At 31.5% G+C, this 20,980-nt stretch overlaps 3 protein-coding genes across 4 annotated transcripts; 2 read left to right on the top strand and 1 right to left on the bottom strand.

Moving 5' to 3' along the window:
• The first annotated feature begins 328 nt into the window (after positions 1-328).
• Peng (Pumilio and CPL domain-containing protein penguin) lies at positions 329-2,405 on the top strand. The gene is made up of 2 exons (XM_076898140.1): positions 329-349; positions 627-2,405. Exon 2 carries the CDS (start codon positions 638-640, stop codon positions 2,381-2,383), a length of 1,746 nt encoding a protein of 581 aa, XP_076754255.1. The 5' UTR covers positions 329-349; positions 627-637; the 3' UTR covers positions 2,384-2,405.
• A 375-nt stretch (positions 2,406-2,780) lies between these two features.
• LOC143425393 (proteasome adapter and scaffold protein ECM29) lies at positions 2,781-11,265 on the bottom strand. Of its 2 annotated transcripts, none has more exons than XM_076898138.1 (28): positions 11,122-11,265; positions 10,413-10,660; positions 10,221-10,339; positions 10,002-10,151; positions 9,658-9,936; positions 9,384-9,579; positions 9,206-9,297; positions 8,937-9,129; positions 8,690-8,835; positions 8,291-8,597; positions 8,015-8,201; positions 7,556-7,912; positions 7,295-7,470; positions 7,119-7,220; positions 6,840-7,046; positions 6,647-6,761; positions 6,380-6,563; positions 5,975-6,263; positions 5,657-5,890; positions 5,221-5,565; positions 4,990-5,146; positions 4,751-4,906; positions 4,527-4,658; positions 4,145-4,454; positions 3,875-4,058; positions 3,652-3,784; positions 3,350-3,559; positions 2,781-3,256 (listed from the first exon to the last, which is right to left on the bottom strand). In XM_076898138.1, exons 1-28 carry the CDS (start codon positions 11,144-11,146, stop codon positions 3,057-3,059), a joined length of 5,433 nt encoding a protein of 1,810 aa, XP_076754253.1. In that variant the 5' UTR covers positions 11,147-11,265; the 3' UTR covers positions 2,781-3,056. The 2 variants fall into 2 exon arrangements, with proteins under 2 accessions (XP_076754253.1, XP_076754252.1); XM_076898137.1 differs by having other exon boundaries at positions 8,291-8,602; positions 8,695-8,835; positions 11,122-11,264.
• Positions 11,266-11,976: 711 nt separating this feature from the next.
• On the top strand, positions 11,977-20,645 carry LOC143425394 (glycogen debranching enzyme). The gene is made up of 26 exons (XM_076898139.1): positions 11,977-12,274; positions 12,963-13,242; positions 14,076-14,199; positions 14,280-14,469; positions 14,530-14,737; positions 14,843-14,977; positions 15,061-15,279; positions 15,353-15,588; positions 15,678-15,890; positions 15,985-16,179; positions 16,262-16,391; positions 16,464-16,587; positions 16,667-16,932; positions 17,004-17,162; positions 17,256-17,464; positions 17,551-17,754; positions 17,824-18,056; positions 18,130-18,219; positions 18,304-18,481; positions 18,548-18,904; positions 18,986-19,133; positions 19,205-19,568; positions 19,645-19,853; positions 19,923-20,108; positions 20,184-20,420; positions 20,511-20,645. The coding sequence occupies exons 2-26, from the start codon at positions 13,120-13,122 to the stop codon at positions 20,574-20,576; spliced, it is 4,803 nt and encodes a 1,600-aa protein (XP_076754254.1). The 5' UTR covers positions 11,977-12,274; positions 12,963-13,119; the 3' UTR covers positions 20,577-20,645.
• The last annotated feature ends 335 nt before the right edge of the window (positions 20,646-20,980 follow it).

Raw genomic sequence — 20,980 nt, 5'->3', positions numbered from 1 at the left:
GCTCAAACTGCTCGCACATCGTTACCGACAGCGAAGTGAACTACTTAAAGACTGATGGCGCCATCTCTGTGAGAAACGCTGAAACTAGTATGTGAATTAGTTCGTCGTTCTCCCGAGGGATGGCGCCACCAGTCTTTCGGTAGTTCACTTCGCTGTCGGTAACGATGTGCGAGTAGTTTGAGCACTTTTCACAGAGATGGCGCCACCAGTCTTTCAGTAGTTCACTTCGCTGTCGGTCACGATGTGCGAGCAGTTTGAACGCTTTTCACAGAGATGGCGCCACGGATAATAATGATGTCCAAGTAATAACACTGGCGTATCGACATTGTATACGCACGTGTTGAAACCGGTGTGATCCGATACTGAAACAAAAAGATTCTAATTAATTTTTAAATGTTCGATGCAATTTAATTAGGCGTATTACGTTTATACAGCTTCTGAAACGGGTACTTTAAACTGTAAGTACTTAACAAAATTAATTATAGATTTATTATGGTTAAGTGGAGGTTATGTTATTGTATTAATACATTTAAACATAACTATATTCTGTATGAAAACTAGAGAGAATAATTAGAATATCGTTTTCTCTTGTCTCATATTAGTTTCGTATCTGCATTATTTTTTAGAAATCTGAAAAATGACAAAACGAAAGATACAGTCCGACACGAAACCAAAGAAACAGAAAATGGTAAAGAGCTATGATAACGTGAATGGTAATGTTGGAGAAGCTAAGTCTAATATCACAAATTCTTCCATGGAAAAGCCTAATTGGCTTGAATTTAAGAAAAAAAAGAAAGAGCTCAAAGAGAAGTACAAAGCGAAACGTCTCAATAATATTTACGATTTGTCGATTGCTGTGAAACAGATTGGCGAGAAATTACGTAGATCGGATTGCTCAAATCTGGAACGTAAGAAATTAATTTCGAAGGCACATGATTTATTAAAAACTAATTATAACAGAGTAGTACTCACGCATGATATGTCTCGCATTGTTCAATGGATGTTTAAGTATGGCGATACAGAAATTCGACAGGCTATTTTTCAGGAAGTAAAACAAACACTTTTATCTATGGTTGAATCCAAATACGCAAAGAATTGTATTAAAACTATGTTGAAGTATGGATCTCAAGGGATCAGACATGAAATCATTTCTGCCTGTTACGGTAACATAGTAAAATTTCTAAGTCATTCTGTAGTAGGACCATTATTAGAACTTATGTATTCGACGTGGGCAACTGAAAAAGAGAAACGTTACTTTAAACAAGAATTTTATGGCGATATGTATAAACAGGCTAAAGATGATAATATCAGAACATTATCTGATACCTACAGAACTGCGAATGACATGAAAGCAGCAACTCTGTCTGCAGTGAAGGGAAATCTAATGAAAATATTGAACAAGAAATTATTAAATTCATCTCTCGTACATTGCGTGCTTTCGGAATTCCTAGATAATTGCTCCGTCGAAGACAGAGCGGAAATTATAGTTATGTTAAGAAATTCGATAGTAGAATTATCTCAAACGAAATTCGGTTCGAAAGTCGCCACGATATGTATATGGCACGGTACGAACAAGGATAGAAAAATTATTATGAAATCTCTCAAAGAGAACGTAAAAAGTATTGCAATGTCTGAACATGGATACATAATATTACTAGCATTATTCGACTCAGTAGATGATACTGTTTTAGTGAAGAAAATTGTTCTCTCAGAAATACTAAACGATCTGACGGATATAGCATTAAACGATTATGGAAAACATGTAATTTTATATTTAGTAGCCAGGAGAAATTCTCATTACTTCGCCCCCAATGTCGTGAAATATTTAGAGCAAGGCGACAACAATGTAACGAGTAAAAAGTCAGCTAACGTCAGAGAAAAAGAGCTGCTTGATTCAATTTCTGATTCACTTCTTGAGGCTGTAATTACAAATACTTCAACTTGGATGTCGAACAGTTCTATTGCAATGGTAACACTAGCAATATTGAAAATAGGCACTGGTGCAAAATTGATGAAAGCTTTCGAAGCTATTGCTGTGTTTATCACAAATCTGGAATCTAGAATTGTGGAAGGCGATGAAAAATATAAACCTGTCGAACACGCGGGTCTACATATGATGTTGAAGAAACTTATACAGAACGACAAAGAATTGCATGAAAAAGGAGAAAATACATTTGGAGAGGTATTAGTCAATCATTTAGAAACGAATGTTATAGAAGAATGGATAGGATGTAACAGAGGGTGTTTTTTATTAGTATTATTGTTAGAAAATGAAATAGAGGCCACTGTAAATATCATAATTTCTAAACTAAAACCAATGATTAATACACTGAAATCGAAGTCAGATCCTGGTGCTAAAATTTTGTTAAAAAAGTTGAAATAAATAAAGCAACATGTCATAATCATTGTACAAATTTTCTTAAAATACAAAATATCATATTTTAGCGAAAATAGTAAGAATTATAAAAACATATGTATGTTATATTGTAGTGACTAATAACGTTTATTTATGACATAAATACTTACAATTTATTCAGTCAAGTTTCAAAGATTATTCTCTTTTTTTACTTTTTAAATTCGTGCTAACGTCTATAAATAATAAACTATATAAAAATGATATACACAATATAACGTGTACATACAACTTACACATTACGTATTTTGTCATTATACTTACCTGTAAAATAAATGAACATATGCATAATCGTGTTTTATAAATGTATCTTATCGGTGCAAAAAATTATTGAAAAAATGTATGTTCCCGATATTAAAGATTTGAATATTTTTCTAAATTTATATATTATAAATAAACATAGTTTTCTTATTTTCTTTACACATAATTCGAAAACTAAAAACAATAAAAAGTACATACCAATGAAATTATGTATTAGTACACAATTATTGTTCTTAGCCACATTTTTAATTAAGTAATATTAAATAAACATGTATTAGCAGACACTACATTTTCATTACCATTACTTTGAAGTGTCTGAACACAGAGTTACTTAATTAAAAGTACGTAACATCGAGTAGAAGTTTACTAAAATTAATCGTCTTCATATCTTAAGCATTTCTTTGATATCAATGATCCTAATTCGAATTTCTGGTTCATTGTCCTTTGTCAACTCTGGTAATGCCTCTTGAATTATTGAAATCATTTTATCAAATTGTTCATTATTTTTAGTAGATTGCAATTTTCTACCAAGAGATAGAGCTATGTTTAAAGATTCTTTTCTTATTCTGGTGAATGATATACCTACAAAAATACGAAATAATAGTACACACATTGAAATACATCAGACAAACCGAAGCACTCAAAGAGCTGAAGATTTGCAGTGCACATACTTACCTATACTATATTTTAATATTTTGTTGAAAATGTCGCAAATGGTATTCAACATTTCTTTGTCTTGGGCTGTTAATTCTAAACTATTTATCTTGAGCAAGGCAAGTTTATCCATAAATAGATTGAGTGTTGATAGCATAGATATTTGTATAATCGTTGGTTGAATAGTAAACATTGTACCATAGTGATTTATAAATTCTACACAATATTTGTCTAAACCAGAAATAATTAAATAGAAGATAAGAATAATAGGATGATTTACATTCTCATATTGAATAATTTGAGACAAAAAAACACTAATTCACCTTGAGTTTCTTTACAAGATGGCCAAGCTTTTCCAAGAGTACCATAAACGGTTTCGTGTAATTTCAAAATTGCATCGTCCCTTTTTATTCTTTCCTCAGGAGGCAAAGATTCATTTTCATCTTTCCTTGGTAACTATACATACATATGAGACTTATATATATATATACATACATATCAAAACGTAAAATTAACTGCATGACTTTTATTAATAGTACTACATACTGTTGACCAAATTTCTCGAGCAATTTCGTAAACCTCTTTAAATTTATCGATATTTAATTCATGTAACACTGTACCAAATGCGTGTAACGCATGACGACGATATTCCAATGCTTCCTTCTTACTTTCTCTGTGCAGTATTTGTATAATTTCCGTACATATTTCACTATCCTCTTTCAGAGCTTCCCTGTAAACAAGACAAAAAGTGAGCTTTCCGTTTCACATTTGTATTTAGAGTTTCAAGAAATATGTAATATCTTTCGTCATGCATACTTGCTATTACACGCTAGTGTAGCAACAGCGTTTAATAAACGATCCTTTCCGTCCCAGGTTCTCCCGCGCAAACCTTCCGTTAAAATCTTTATTAAAGTATTTCGTATGGTTGGATCAATATCGTCACCTAATTTTTGTGCTAACGTATGAACTGCATTAGCCGCTTGCGCTTTCGTATTCCACGATGCCGATTCTAAGGAAGTGCGTAAGATATTTGTTATCGATTCCACGTTCTGTTTAATTCCAGCTTCGGTGCCTGGGGTTATATCATTCCACAGTTCAGTCCACAGATCAACAATATTCTCATTTTCTACGAAAAACATTATCAATTAATATCTTAAAATTGTTAAAAACAAATTTCTAAATTTAAAGCTATACGAACCTTGCGTTCTTTGCGCATGCATTGCAAAAAATGTAAGAGGTATAACGATGTTTGCGTGTCTCATTAATATATCTTGATTATAAGTATTTATAGCTTGCAACGTTTGTCCAATTGTTAATTTAGTTGAATCATCTGAAATTCCAAATTAAATAAAAATGCATCGTTCGCTACAAATTTAAGAGCCTCGTAATCTTTAAAGAAAACTACTTAAATAATATACACACCTCGTTCCATGTACCAAGCATTAAATGTTTTGAACAATTTGTCGAGACTCGATTCTTTTGCTGATCCAACTATATGTCCAATAGCACTTGCATTATTTTTCCTAACGACAGAATTACGATCCAATAATCCGTTCATTAGCGCATTTAAAACTTTTCCTACATAAATATTAATTTGTGATAATTCATAGACACTGTATGTTAAACTAACATACATTATAACGGCACAATTTTTCACTAACCGCTATAAGGCTGTAATTCTTGTTTAAAGTGTGTACTCAAAAGAATGATGAAATGCGAACACGTAATTTTAGTTCCAAAGCCAACGCTGGACTTGATTAATTCTATCACTTTTGGCATTAATTCTTTTAAAATCTCCGCATCGATGTATTGTATGCACTAGATTGGTGAGATATTAATAATTAATAAAAGGTACTCTCTTATGGGCTATCTTTTCGCGTAGAATGACTCACTTTCGTCATTGTTTCGGTAGCATAATGCTCCTTGGCAGCGCTAGCTCTAATAGTATCAATAGCATCTCGCGCTTCCGTTGTTGTTCCGCAAACGTTACTCATATACGAGTAATTTGGATTTTCCGACTCGCCAATCGTACTTAACAGAGCAGGAATTAAAGTAACTAAAGACGGTTTAAGCAAACTACCTGCTCTCGATACCAATTGAGACACTGTATGTAAAGACAGTGTTCTTACACTACTCACAACATTAACTATTCCAATATCTAATAACACAGGTAGAATTGCTTGTAGAACTTCTTCTCCTTCTTTGCCGTAAGAGGAATCACAATATCGAACGCAAACCTATATTAATCAATCCAAACAAAATGTAAATAATAAATTGATACATTTTTTAGAACACATAATAATTGAATAGCTTCGATGTATAACTTACTCTACTTAAAGCTTTAGTTGTATTTATAGCAGCTAATCGTGTACCCTCGTGAATATCATCCATTACACGGAATAATTTCTTCAATAATTCCGGGGCACAGACCGCCAGATTTAAACGAACGTTTATTCTTAGCAAATCTGCAAGCGCATTACAACAACTAATTCGCACTCGCCATTCATTATTCGTTAAATTATCAGTTATATCGCTCAAAATTTCTTTATGATACTGTTCGATCTATTAAAAGTACGAAGCATAATTGTAAATAACCATTATAGAAACAAGATGAAAAATATGTTCCATGTAACTAAGATTACTTACAGCTTTGCTTGTTGACGGAACAATCGCGCGCCAAATACTAGACATACTGTTCTGAATCTTTGGAGTAGGATCAAATTGATATCTGTACAAACGTGGGATTATGCTTGGTAAATATTTATTTAATTCATCGTTCGCTATTTTGGCTATCGCTGCAAATCCAAATGCAGCACCCTTTTTAGATGTCCACACTGCATTATGATTTGCCAAATGCATGAAATAATATACCAAATCTGGCTTTTGTAACTCCGTAGCCAAAGAACAAATTTCTTTGTATGTTGATAAGTTACCACTGTAAATGAAGCATTATAAAATTAAGCTAAAACTATCAGATCAATGATATAATAATAAGAGTGGAAATATTTACGTACTTATGGGAAATTTTGTATATCAAATAATTTATGTTACCTTGTCGGAGTTTTTCCCAATTGACCTTCTTCAAATAATTTTGTGTCAGGTGTAACTTGTTGTACAGTTTTGCGTCCCTGCGTAAATTGATCTAATATACTAGAAACCAATAGCTCTTTTTCCTCTTTGTTACTGTTAATATGTATCAAACTAAGTCCTTTTGCTGCCATATCTTGCACTATATCTGCAATTGGAATAATATATTTTAATAATAAATAGTGTTACTTTTCCTCTTTAAAAATATAAAATATACTACATCATTCTTACCATTATCATCTGAAAGGAAATCCATGAACGCACGATGCAATGACGAAAATTTTTCTTTAACACATTCCCTTTGGATATTATACTTTAAAAGTGTTAATAACCACACACAGACAGCCTTAACAAATTTTTGTAATAAATTAAAAGAGTGAATGAACTACAATCTGTTTCAAGAATATCAAGAATTAATAAGTACCTGTCTCAAGTTAGGATGCGGATCTTTGTACATCCAGAGTAATTCATTTAACGCATGCATTAACAATTCTGTACTAGTGTTGCTGTAAGGTATTGTATGCTCGCTTGGTAACGTCGTCCAAGCATCTCGTTTCTCTGGAGATGCTTCGCCTTGAACACAGCAAACTAATGCTTCTCCCATGATCAAATGAATTTCAATATCTTTTGTCTATTAAATAATGTGACAGATAAAAATATATATATAAAATTCTCGATAACAACAATTTTAATGTGTATTTACCTCTTTAACAGTTTCAATTATTTTATTCATGATGTACGATGTATAAGGAAAGTTCTCCCCAACACATAAATATCCTAACGAGAGTGCAGCTTTCTCTTTAATCTGTTAAACAATAAAATTAAGCTATCCAATATTTCGAAAACACGGTAAATCTAGTAATTACTGAAAAGACCAACCTTAGTATTTAATTTTACATTACTCAATGTCGATAATAATGTTTCTACAATTGCTTTCTTATTTGAATCTCCTTCACCTTCGTCAGGTAGCGGCAATCCACACGTTTTTCCCAAAATACCAATACTTTGAATTGCAGCATCCATTAACAAAATCATATTATTCCGAAGGAAACTGCCTATAATAACATTCAAAATTAAATTCGAAAATGTATATGTGATATTAATTTATACGTATCAAAATATGCACGTATATACACGTACATATCATTTTTACAACATTAACATAAAGGTCCCAATTAAAGAATTCCTTGTTTATGTCATTTCTATTAAAAATCAATCTCCTTTCCATCATACATGTTAAAGTTAATAATGACCCATGTTGAGCTTCCAAATTCTTCTTATCCATGATACTCATAATCTCCGAAATTTGTGCTTCAAAATCTTTTGTTTCAAATTGAGTCGTTATTATACCATAAATTTTTGCAACTAGTTGTCTTACATCCGGATTAACGGATGTAATCAAAGTACGAAGCCACGATAACTCGTTCTCATAATTTTTCATTACGAACTGTGGAATAGAACCGATCACTTCCAATAAAGCTTGTAGTGATGTCTGATCTGCATTAATATAATTATTTAAATATTACATATCGTAATAAATTTTTTTTTCATTTTTGGAACATTTTTAAGCTCACTAAAGAATCTTGCGCGTAATGTTACCTGGAGAAGCATGACTAAAGATTAAAATCATCTTAAGATAGTTATGTAATGTTTTTAAATCCTCTTTACATAGATTTTTTAAGTAATGAACAATTAATGGTGTACTTTCACAAGGATGCTGCAATGATTCATTATATACAGTAACATTAGCACCTTTTGCTAAACACATGCGGAGATAAGTTATTATCTGTAAAAAAGAAAAGCAAATTATTTTCTTTAAACGTTAAAAAGAATTAAATTCTTGATAAAAAATCATTTTCTTTTTCTATTAATTACCTCAGTAAATACAGTAATACTGTAAGGAAGTACTTTATTTTCTATATTCACTTTGTCATTACTAGTAGCTGGCATTCTTGCTTGCATCTTGGAATAGATGTAAGCAACAAGTTTTTGAAAATTTGGTAATAAAATTTGATTAGAGTCCTGTTTATCGCTTTCACTTTTATGCATAGCACCGTATAATACTTTCTTAGCTTCTGTTCTTATTTCATGTTTATCATCACCAGACGCTAGCAACAAAAGGTAACGAGAGGGCACATCGTCAGCGGGAAATACATTAGCAGCGTAATGCATAGCCACAAATCTGCTCTTAAAAAATACAATAAATATAAACAACGTGTATAAAAGATACATATTGTTTTCAACTACGTAGGTATTGAATAAACATATACATGCCTAACATTAGATTCAGGCGATTCAATATAAGTTGATAATAATCCATTCATCAAAGATATATTAAGTTCGTCATCTTTCTTAAGTATAAACGCAGACGTTATTGAAATTAGTGTATCTCGCACTGTTCTTCGTAAATCACCATCCGTCTTAAACACCACAAAAGCAAGTTCATCTCGAAATAGAGATATTGCGATAACATAATATACACCTACAATTACTGTAACTTTTTTATATGTTAAGTACTTACAGATACAAGTGTATCAAATAGATGGCATAATAAATTTGAATTCTTATCTATCACTGATGGAATTCTTTGTCCTAATTGCCCAATAACAGTATATGCCATCATTTTATGCTGAACATCTTCACCCTCAAATATTAATTTTATCATACCATTTAAAATGATTCCAGCTATGCGAGATAGTGGAGTTAGGCTACATCTTAACAGATTCAAAAAAATATATTAGTGCACATAGATCGATGGTATAAAATTAATAATGTATGTGTCACACTCACTGTTGTACAATGTTTGATGTAAATTGCAATGCCAATAGCTTTAACTTTGCATTTGTAGTTTTTGCATCTCCTTCTAGTGAATGGAATACTACCTACAAATTAATTATCATTAATTGTACTACTGAATAGTGCAAAATATTAATATATAAAATGTAATGTATAAAATAATTATACATACCTGAATACATGGTGGTATAATAAAACCATTTTTAGTAACACGACAAAGATAATGCAATAATTTTAGACGAATTCGTATACCTGCAGGTAATCTTTTCATTTCTGGTTTAACTTCCTTTTGGATACCTAATGCCTCAGTACCCAAAAATAATGTATAGAGAGGTGCTGCTAGCTGCATCGATGACCAGTCTAAGGTGCTAAATATTTACAAAATAACATTAATATTTGACACACTCTGCCATTTTTTTAAATTTAAAAAATTCTTTGGATCATACATCACAATTTTTTTCAGTTCCAAGTCTGCTAGATTGGCGACGCTAAATCTAGTATCTGCAGCTGCTACTATTAAATGTATGAGAATATCTGAATCTGGGAAGAACCCCCCAGCAAGAAATTTTACAATTCCCAATTTCGTTTGTTCAAGCTGTTCTGCTGTTGGTGGATTTTCACCAATTACTCGTTTAAACGCATATTCACTTAGCCCCAGTGGTACACGAAACTGTGACCAATCAATGGTTTGATCTGACTGTTCAGTCTGCATTTGCCCTACAGATCTAGAATAATATTTTAAAATTAATAAAAATGTTCAAAGCAAAGATTATGCAATAAATAATCTTACCCATATGGTAATAATAAAACATCAAGCATAAAATTAAGCAACTGTTTTGATACATAAGGTTTATCTTGTAGACCAAGCAAGGTTGTACGTTTATCTGGATCCATAGGAACGTTGATGTGACCCAAGGCAGGCATAATTATAAGTAATAAACTGCAAGATACTTTTTTAGTATATTCATTTATATTGTGTTCCACATTTATATAACAAGCATTTACAAACCTATCTTGATGAGACAATGGTTTTCCCTCAATGGCATTTAATATACTCGGAATTAATTCTGCTTGCTTTTGTATTTCCATCCTAGGGTATCCCAATTTTATATATATGATTGTAAAATTCTGCGAACAGATGATACAAAAATAAATTCCTGTTCTATCAAATTCAAATGAATGATTTCCATTAAGAACATACAATCACAAATGAACTGGCAGCAGGATCTTGATATTGCAATAGAAGAGTTTCAACTGGCAGCTGTACTTGGGGCCTACTTTTTATTCTTTTATTTATATGGATCAGTAGCTCCATCACTTTCTTTCTGACACCCTCTTGCGCGCTAGATAGCTTCAGTAAAACAGGAGGCAAAAATTTGCAAACCGATGCTTGTAATTGTTCATCGGTCTCTGCAGATCCCAAGCGGAAAAACACTCGCTCGAGTAGAACTTGCATGAAACAATAAATTATATGTACGATGATGATTCAATTGCAAAAGCAACCACCATAAAAATATTAGAAAAATTTAGATGAAGCAAGAGGAAAAACATTATTCTACATATTATTCAATTTGAGAACAATTTGAGAATTTTTTCATCTGACAAGTGCAAACAGATGCCAGGAATAAGTTACAATTGTTTGAGGGGCTAAAACTTATTTTTGCTTAACATGAATTTAAATACGAATAAGTAAAATGGAAAGATATACGATATATTTGAAGTTGCCTTCTATAAGACAGCATGACAATTGATTTTATTTTATAAGCTATAGTAGCTTTAAAAACGTCGTTATTGTTAGAAATACTGTTTTCATTAAATTGAGAACGAGAGGATCAATAATATAATTAATGTCATTTTTGGAATGAACCGTTCTCATGCGAAATAAATTGATTTTTTTCGCGACTACTTACTCAGCTCATCCGTAGGGGCTGCCATTTTGAAATAATGTGCTAAAGAGAAATCGAATGACAGTCAGGAACAAGAGGTATTACCGGTTTCTAATTATTTACATTATAAAACTACTGTCTCGTTTAAAATTGTATTCACATGTGTAATATATCTACTTCATCCCACAATTTTATATATTTTCGATATTTTCGAAAGTTATCTACTTTGAATAATATTTTTTGAGACGTGCAAGATCGAAAAATTCTGAGACAAATCATCGGTTTATCTCTGTATTGCTATAAAATATTTCGTAAGTTTATAATAAAAATCTTGTTATAAATTTGTTTCTAGTACTAAAAATAGTTATCTACCAAGTAGTGTTCATATACAGCCACGTTAACCTGTTGCATGAAAAAAGGAAGTATTATATCTTTTATATATATATATATATATTTCTTGAATTATTTTTATCAAAATTCTATGATTTATGATAACGTGTAAATTTTACAAAATTAAATATGTATATTTTACACATATATACATATATAAATATGAATATAATTTTTCTTATAAAAATATATAATATGTCACACTGTGTGTATACGTAAGTATATGTACTTATATATTTACGTGCAAATAATAACTTAACACCAAAAATTTCATAAACGTTGTTGAAACGTATACAATTATATATAAAAGTAATTATATAAATGTTTGACATAATTATTTTATGTAACTTTCTAATAATAAATACAGAGATAACGAAATGATAGATTATAAATATGAACTTTTCAGGAGTTTTAATTTTCGAAGTTTTACCACGAAGTTGTCGTGAATGATTAGCCAATCGACATCTCTGAATTTGTCAACTACAACCTGTCGTCTGCTTCTTCCGTAATTTTAACTTGAACCATGCTCTTGTTTTCATGACCTTCAAACTTTGTCTTCGGGGAATAGAGGTCAAATTCGAGGGAGAGAAATTATTCTTCATTATTATAATCATACAGCACAGTGAATTGTACTATTGTATTATTCTTCATAAGGAAACCACATTAGTTTCTGTTACAGTTCATTAATTTATTTAATGGTTACTCTATAAATCTTTCTCCTATTATATTTGTAAATGACAGTGTGTAATATTTCAGTTTTGAAAAGTACATATTAACAGATAGTCAGGTACGAAAAAGAAATGAGACAATACCTACAGAACAAAATTGTAATGTGTTATCAGAGAAGTCAATTTTGTTGCAGTGCATGCTCCAATTATATGAAGTGAGCTATTAATTGTGATACAATTTGCCATTATTAACCCATGATATACGTACATGTAACATCGTATTATTACAGGAAAATCATATATTGATTCGTATATGAACATAATATAATTGTGTCATAATAGCTTTTGATGTATTTGTTTATAATTTTGTGTGGTTCTATATACAAGTTATACAATTTTCATTTTTGTTACATTGTGTGCATACAATGTTAAAAATTTAATAATTTAGCTTGTACCTTTTTTATAAGAATACTGCTTAATATCCTGCAAAAGAATTGTAATTAGCATTAGTAAAGAATATTACTTTATAAATAACACATTATCTTTTAAATGTAAAATACTTTATAACTTTAATTGTATACATATATATCTTGTACCTTTAAATATTTAAATAAAACAACTTCATTAATTAATATATCATCTTGTTTTTAATACAACACATAAAGTAATAAATATTGCAATTAATGTAATTATGATTCATACTTATATCTTTAATACGCACAACATTAATTCTAATCTTAATTATATATTGAAAATGTTTAATAATAATTTCTTATGTTTAAAGTTCTCCTTTATATTTTGTTATAGGTAATACAAAACAAAAAATGGCCTTTGCTTAAATAAAAACAAGATTCACTACATTAACATTAATGTTATCATATGTGTAAACATAGAACTAATTAAAAAAAACAAAAGTTAATGCTTTTAATAGCAAATAATTTCTGCTGTATGATTTAGTTTGAAAATGGGCTCTATGCTTACAATAGGCTATTTTTTTCGAGACACAACCAGGACATTAATAAGGAAATTTGTGACCATTCTGCAACGCCTTTACAAATGCCGTTATTTAAAATGTCTTTTCTATTATGTAAGTTTTAGATATATGATGATGATACATAATAACCCATTGGATATTTATATAGCTTTAAAATGGTGAAGATACCTTAATAAATATAATTATTATTGATGATACATTATTGTGATGTCTTCATAACATTGGGTTTAATATAACAAATCTAATTAAACAAGATCTTTTACATATAAACTATCAGAAAAGGGTATCTGTAATTACAGTATTTGTTATGCAAAGAAATGATTTATATTCCGGGCTAATATTTCAATGTTACAGTAGTGCTTGATTTTATTAGGATTAATAACACCTGTATTAAATTTTGTTAGGAATGCGGGATGGTAGTAAATAGAAAATTGATGTTATATGGTATAAAGTCTGGCCTATGTTTGCATCATTACAAAGATGTAATCTAAGCATGTAGAATGAAAATATCTCTGGGCTTTATGCATGTTCATGCAGCATAACTCTGTAATTTAATATCATGCTTCTTGCACGCTTGCTAACTGCTTTGTGCTGGGAACTTATATTAAGGGACTTGTATACTAACTATTTATCCATTTGCCATATTTGACGTGTAAGTACCAGTCTCTCTTGAGAGAGAACTTACCTCTACAAAGTATTATACTTTCATAAAGTTTGTGAACTAATTAATCTCAAGTCTTATACTTTTTTTTATGAATATTTTTTGTAACATATTTTTTTACTGTCTGATCGCTTACTTTAAAAATCAACATAAAGTGTTCACAATAATCTTGATATAACATGAGTTATCTGTGTTGCGAATAATTATAGAAAATATTCTAAGTATTTGTAATAATATGTTATACAATAAATGTTTGTGTTTCTAGGCAGTGGTAGAAAACATGACGGAACACATGTCATCAACTGAAAGTCACGAGACTGAACAAATAAGAGTGTTAACTCTAAATAATGGAGAACATCTTGATGGCATACTATACAGGTTAAAGAAAGGTATGTGCATTTTGCATCGTTACAATTTTGATACAAATAAATGTAAATTTTTTTAGATTAAAATAACATTCTCTTAACAGGATGCAGAGTGGAGTTTCGTTTAGGCGCTTCTCTCCTTGGGAAAATGCTTGATCTTTTCATCAATTATCCTTTAGGAGACAATGCAAAATTTGAGAGACATACATATTACCCCTTAGAGTGGATTAATGAAACAGCTAGTGTATGTTTGTCTTTGGCTGGTTCATTTCACTATTATGTTACAGATCCTAAGTAAGTATCAAACATAAATACGATTAGTATCCATAATTTTACAATTATTTAATTTTTTAGTTCTGATAGTATGAAACCTGTTGCTTCGGGATATCTACTAGTGGATCCAGAACTTAAAATAGGAGAACACAGTGATGATTTACCATTAGACTGTATTCAGTGTCAAACTGTTTTGGCTAAATGTTTAGGACCATTTTCGACCTGGGAAGATAAACTGTTAGTAGCAAAAAATTCTGGATACAATATGATTCATTTTACACCAATTCAGGTAATACACATGCACACTCGATTTACTAGATAATATTGTATGTTAATATATTCAACTTGTAAAATACATAGTCTGTATACTTCATCTATATGATTAATATTTTAGGAATTGGGATTCTCTAAATCATCTTATAGCCTTAGTGATCAATTGAAATTAAATCCTTCTTTTAACGACGGTGACAAAACGATTACATATGATGATGTTGAAGGATTAATTAATAAAATGCGCAATGAATGGAATGTAAGGTGTTACGATTTTATATTTTTTACAGTTTAATTGATTGCAGCAATTATTAAACCTGTGTTATGAATCTTGGATTTCAGATGTTAAGCGTGTGCGATATTGTTTTAAATCATACGGCAAATGAAAGTTCTTTCTTAGTGTCTCATCCAGAGTGTACATACAATTGTTTAAACAGTCCCCATTTGCGTCCAGCATATATTTTGGATGCTGCATTGTTTGAATTAACGGTACAAGTTGCAGCTGGTGAATGGGAATTCAAAGGTATCCCTCCAATAGTTGAAACTGAAGAACATTTAAATGTAAGATAAAAGGACTACGTTAATAATGAGAATTATGACGAAGTGCATGTGTTTATAAAATTTATATTTTTAGTCAATTCGACATGCACTTCATACATATTTTTTACCGCTCGTGAAGATACATGAATTATATATATTGGACATTAATGAAACTATTGCTGAGTTTTTGAACTTAGCACGAAACCAAGTGCCTCAAGACACCGTTGAATCAATATCAGAAGATATTCAAATAATAAAAGATCCGAAATTCTGTAGATTAAAAGCAACTATAAATATGCCGCTTGCTTTACGAATATATAATGTATATAGGTAAATAATATACACATGAAGTGTAAAAATAATACTTTGGGAAGATATAAATTAGAGATGTAATTTAACATTTTTCATTTTTATTACAGAGCTGATTGTTTTGATGAAGACACTCGTTTGAAACGTTGCGCCGAAGATTTAAGAAAAAAATTAGAAGATCTCAATAACGTAATTATTAATGAAGTACAAAATCATTTGAATGCTGCAGTTGAGAATACAATTGCCGGTATAAGATATTTTAGAGTGCAGAATGACGGACCGCGTCTCAAGGAAATAAGCGAAAGAAATCCACTTGTTCCTAGGTATGTAAATACATTTTATAAAAATTTATTTTCATGTTATTTTTAAACGAATTGTATACACTTTAACAATAAATATAATCACTTTTGTCTTTAGATATTTTACTGATTATGGGGCACCTCAAACATTAGCTGAAAGAGAAGCAACAATGTACTCAGATACAGGATGTTATCTTATGGTACATAATGGATGGGTGATGAATGGTGATCCCTTAAAAAATTTTGCAGATCCCGATTCTAACGTTTACATAAGGCGGGAACTTATAGCTTGGGGTGATAGTGTAAAATTAAGGTAAAAAGGAGACAAATGCCTTCAAAATATTAGCATTGTATTTCGATAGAATAAAAAATAAATAATATATTAAATTTTATAGATATGGAGATAGACCAGAAGATTGTCCATTTCTATGGCAACATATGACTACATACGTTGAACAAACGGCTAAAATTTTCGATGGCATTCGCTTAGATAATTGTCATTCAACTCCAATTCCAGTTGCAGAGGTATATTTAATCCATTAAACTGCTGAAACATGTCAATATAAATCTATATTGAAGAATTTTAACATTTTTCAGTACATGCTTGACGTTGCTCGTCGAATCCGTCCAAATTTGTATGTTGTCGCTGAATTATTTACAAATTCTGATCAGAAAGACAATATATTTGTTAATCGGCTTGGTATCACTTCTTTAATTCGAGGTACGCGCATTTATTTTTACAAGCTATATGAAACTTGCGAAGGAACATAATAACTGAGTTTCTTCTTTCTGTGAAATAGAAGCTATGTCTGCATGGGATAGTCACGAAGAAGGACGGTTGGTGTACCGATATGGAGGCGAACCGGTCGGTGCATTTTTACAATCGCGTAAACGGCCTCTAGTACCAAGCATAGCGCATGCACTTTTCTTAGATTTGACTCATGATAATCCTAGCCCTGTAGAAAAACGTAGTGTGTTCGATTTACTTCCGAGTGCTGCCCTGGTATCAATGGCAGCGTGTGCTAGTGGCAGTAACCGTGGATATGATGAATTGGTTCCTCATCATGTAAGTAAAGAATTTCAATTATAGTGATATTAAGATAAAATATGTCCGTTAATTATTATCAATTGTTTCAGATACATGTTGTAGATGAAACAAGACAATACCCGGCCTGGACGGATGATGAAACTTTAGTGGACGGTATCAAATTCGTAGGCTTTAAGACCGGTATAATTGCTGCAAAGAAAGCATTAAATGATCTGCATTATACTCTTGGGCAACAGAAATTTTCCCAAGTACATTATTATAATTTATATTCTGCAAAATATTATAAAATATAAGAATGACTTTTGCAAAAATATCTGAACTACTATTTACTAAATTTACAGGTATTTGTCGATCAAATGGACAGTGATATAGTAGCCGTAACAAGACATTCTCCAACAACTCATGACAGTGTAATTCTAGTTGCTTTTACAGCATTCAAACATCCCGATTCTAATGCTAATGATCTGAGAAGGCATGTAAAACCATTGCGAGTAGAAGGAGTAATGGAAGAGATTATTTTCGAGGCATCCTTATCTCATACAGAAGCAAAGTAAGAAGATTAATTTAATAATTTAACTTTACGTGTTTATTATTGCATATCAATATTTTGTTGTCATATCATAACATTTGTTTTAGAAATGGTATATCGCCTTTCCGTCATGCTGAAAAATATGTACGCGATGAAAGTTATGTAAATGGCCTCTCAGAATATGTTATAAAACTTAAAGAGCATATACAAATTTGTGACTCAGAAATTTTAGAGAAAGTTGACTCTGGTGATCCCAAAATAACTCAGCTAAATTTTGTAAACTTTCAACCAGGTTCTATTGTTGCTATTCGGTAATATTTGTTTATGTTATATTGTACAACATATATTCATACATTTTATATGAATTTGCTTAATTGCAGAGTATCTCTTCATGCTAATATAAAGCCTGCTCTCGCGAAACTTCATAATACTATTTCGGTAATCACATCGTCGAAAAGTTCAGATATACGTGTTATTGCTTCTCGTATGGACTTGGTAGATTTGAATAAAGCTTTGTACCGATGTGACCAAGAAGAACGCGATGAAACTTCAAATAGATTTGGCGTGTACGATATTCCTGGCTACGGACCTCTTGTATATGCGGGATTACAAGGTAAATTAGCAATTTGAACTATTTCACATACACATATGTTTCTAGTATATTTAATTATCATTTTTACTTTTAGGCATTATCTCTTTGTTAGGGGATATTCGACCCAACAATGATTTGGGTCATCCAATGTGTATTAATCTCAGACAGGGTAATTGGTTGATAGGTAAGTGTTGGGGTGAATACTCCAAAGTTAATTGTCAAATAATATTTAGTTAACAAGACATAATAATTTGAAATGTATAAATAGATTTCACATGGCAACGACTCAAAGAGGACGATGGGACCAGAGCTCTTGGAGAGTGGCTTGAAGAAGCTACTGAACCATTTAAATTAATACCTCGTTATTTAGTTCCTAGCTATTTCGATGTTATAATTGTAAATGTCTATATGATTCTTCTCGAACAGTGTTATAGTCTAATGTCAAGGTATTTTACATTGAATAGATATATATAATATTTATATTCATACTAATATCCACCATAAATTATTAGCTTTGTGAAGGACGGATCCACTTTTATCAAGATTCTATCTTTGGTTTCAATACAAATGGGAGGAATAGTGAGATCGTCACCATTACCAGATTTGTCACCAAACCTAGATCCTCCTAAACCAAAAATTAAACAATACAATGGTGAAAGTGAACAAATGTGCATGTCGCTGTCTGCTGGTTTACCGCACTTTACTACGGGATATATGAGAAATTGGGGACGAGACACATTTATTTCTTTGAGAGGGCTGCTAATATTAACAGGCAGATATGTAGAAGCACGATTTATTATCCTCAGCTATGCTGGAACGTTGCGACATGGTCTTATACCAAATTTGCTTGATAAGGGAAAGAATGCAAGGTAAAGAATAAAGTTTGTACATTTTAATTTATAGTTATTATTACATTTGTTAAGCAATTTTTTAAATGTATTCTTTTTTAGATATAACTGCCGAGATGCTTTGTGGTGGTGGTTGTATACTATTCAATGTTACATACAAGAAGTGCCAAATGGTTTAAAAATTTTAACGGACAAAGTTTCGAGGCTATTTCCAACTGACGATTCACCTGCCTTACCCGCAGGTGAAGTGGTATGTAGAAAATATGTAAAACTAGATTGAAGCTTTATTAAGAATGTATTGATGTACAAAAATCATTCTAGGATCAACCATTGCACGATGTTATTCAAGAAGCTCTTGTGGTACATTTCCAAGGACTTTGCTTTAGGGAAAGAAACGCTGGAAGACAAATTGATGAGCATATGACAGATCGTGGTTTCAATAATCAGATTGGAGTACATCCAGAGACAGGATTTATATTCGGCGGAAATGACGCGAATTGCGGCACATGGATGGATAAAATGGGATCTTCTGAGAAAGCTGGTAACAAAGGAAAACCTGCTACACCAAGAGACGGTTCTGCTGTAGAAATAGTAGGACTCAGTAAGAGTATTCTTAGTTTTTTAACTGAATTGTACAAGCAAAATCTTTTCCCTTATGGTAGCGTACAAAGAAAAAATCGTGACGGTAAGAAATCAATTGCATTCTTTGTTTTTACATTTATTTTTATTCCTTATTTACGATTATTAAATGTTTTTTTTAGGCTCGGTTGTAACATGGAGTTACAAGCAATGGGCGGATAAAATTTCATTGAATTTCGAGAAATACTTCTATATCAATGAAACACCAACAGAGGGTGAATTGAAGCCGGAACTTATCCATCGTCGTGGAATTTTCAAAGATAGTCATGGAGCAACACAAGCATGGGCTGATTATCAACTACGACCTAATTTTCCAGTCGCAATGGTTGTTGTAAGTACTTTTGTAATTCGTTACGCTTCTGTTAAAATAACATAATAATAAATATTATTATTTCGAAAGGCTCCAGAACTATTCAATCCCCAACATGCATGGACAGCGTTAAAGAAAGCAGAAGATATTTTATTAGGACCACTTGGAATGAAGACATTGGATCCTGCTGATTGGGCATACAATGGATATTACGATAATTCTAATGACAGTGGAGATACTAAATTAGCACATGGCTGGAACTATCATCAAGGGCCTGTCAGTAACATTCTTTACTATATTAATTTAATATGAAATGCCTGAAAATCGAAATAATATAATCTCGTAACATAGGAATGGCTTTGGCCTATGGGATATTTCCTTCGAGCTCGACTGTATTTCGCTCCATTAGTTGGAGGAAAAAATGAATTACGTCGTACGATCGAATCAACTGAAGCTATTATTTCCCGACATTTCATAGAAGCGTCTACAAACTATTGGAGGGGACTTCCTGAACTCACTAATAAAGATGGAGAATATTGTAAGGATAGCTGCAGAACGCAAGCTTGGAGTGCTTCTGCCATATTAGAAGTTAGTGTCTATATTCTTAATATTTTTTTAAAAATGGTTCCATTGTGAAAGTGAATACTACTATACTTTAATTTTTCATACATATTCTAGGTTCTCTATGATTTAGATAAAATCAAACGGGAATTACGATCTGAAGAGAACGAAAGAACGAATTGATATAATTTTGCGTGTGTTCACCACCGCCAGTTACACTTAGAACATTTGCGATTAGAGAAAGAACGTAGCACTAGGAATAAAGATCACGACGATAAATGGCACATATTCGACACAGTTATAGAAACACCAAGCACGGAGACACACGCATTTCATATTTCGCATATAGACAAAACCGGCATGCCACCGTGCAAATTTGTAAATGCTGATACATCTACGAGTGACGACTTTTTCAAAACTCTAGAGCTAGAAAAGAGCGGAATTCAGACAGATATTAATCACGATTATATATCGCCTACTCTTATTACCAATTTAGATGCAATTGAAACTATGTCAAATACTACAGAACTGTCGATAGTATCAGAAAAGGAAGTCCGAAAATCGCGACAACTTATATATAAGAATGA

This window comes from Xylocopa sonorina, chromosome 7 (genome assembly GCF_050948175.1).
Source record: "Xylocopa sonorina isolate GNS202 chromosome 7, iyXylSono1_principal, whole genome shotgun sequence".
Classification (NCBI taxonomy): Eukaryota; Metazoa; Arthropoda; class Insecta; order Hymenoptera; family Apidae; genus Xylocopa; species Xylocopa sonorina.
Note: the sequence above shows the minus strand (reverse complement) of the source record. Positions and strands in the feature narration are given on the sequence as shown.

What these genes read in the sequence shown, in the direction of transcription:
- Peng (XM_076898140.1), top strand. Translation starts at nt 638, where the DNA reads ATGACAAAACGAAAGATACAGTCCGACACGAAACCAAAGAAACAGAAA.
- LOC143425393 (XM_076898138.1), bottom strand. Translation starts at nt 11,146, where the DNA reads ATGGCAGCCCCTACGGATGAGCTGA. An exon ending in CTGCCAGTTCATTTGTGATT is followed by an intron (nt 10,340 to 10,412) that starts GTATGTTCTTAA and finishes ATCTGTTCGCAG; the next exon opens with AATTTTACAATCATATATAT. An exon ending in AGAATTACAGCCTTATAGCG is followed by an intron (nt 4,907 to 4,989) that starts GTTAGTGAAAAA and finishes ATATTTATGTAG; the next exon opens with GAAAAGTTTTAAATGCGCTA.
- LOC143425394 (XM_076898139.1), top strand. Translation starts at nt 13,120, where the DNA reads ATGGGCTCTATGCTTACAATAGGCTATTTTTTTCGAGACACAACCAGG. An exon ending in CGAATATATAATGTATATAG is followed by an intron (nt 15,589 to 15,677) that starts GTAAATAATATA and finishes TTTTTATTACAG; the next exon opens with AGCTGATTGTTTTGATGAAG. An exon ending in GGTTCTATTGTTGCTATTCG is followed by an intron (nt 17,755 to 17,823) that starts GTAATATTTGTT and finishes GCTTAATTGCAG; the next exon opens with AGTATCTCTTCATGCTAATA.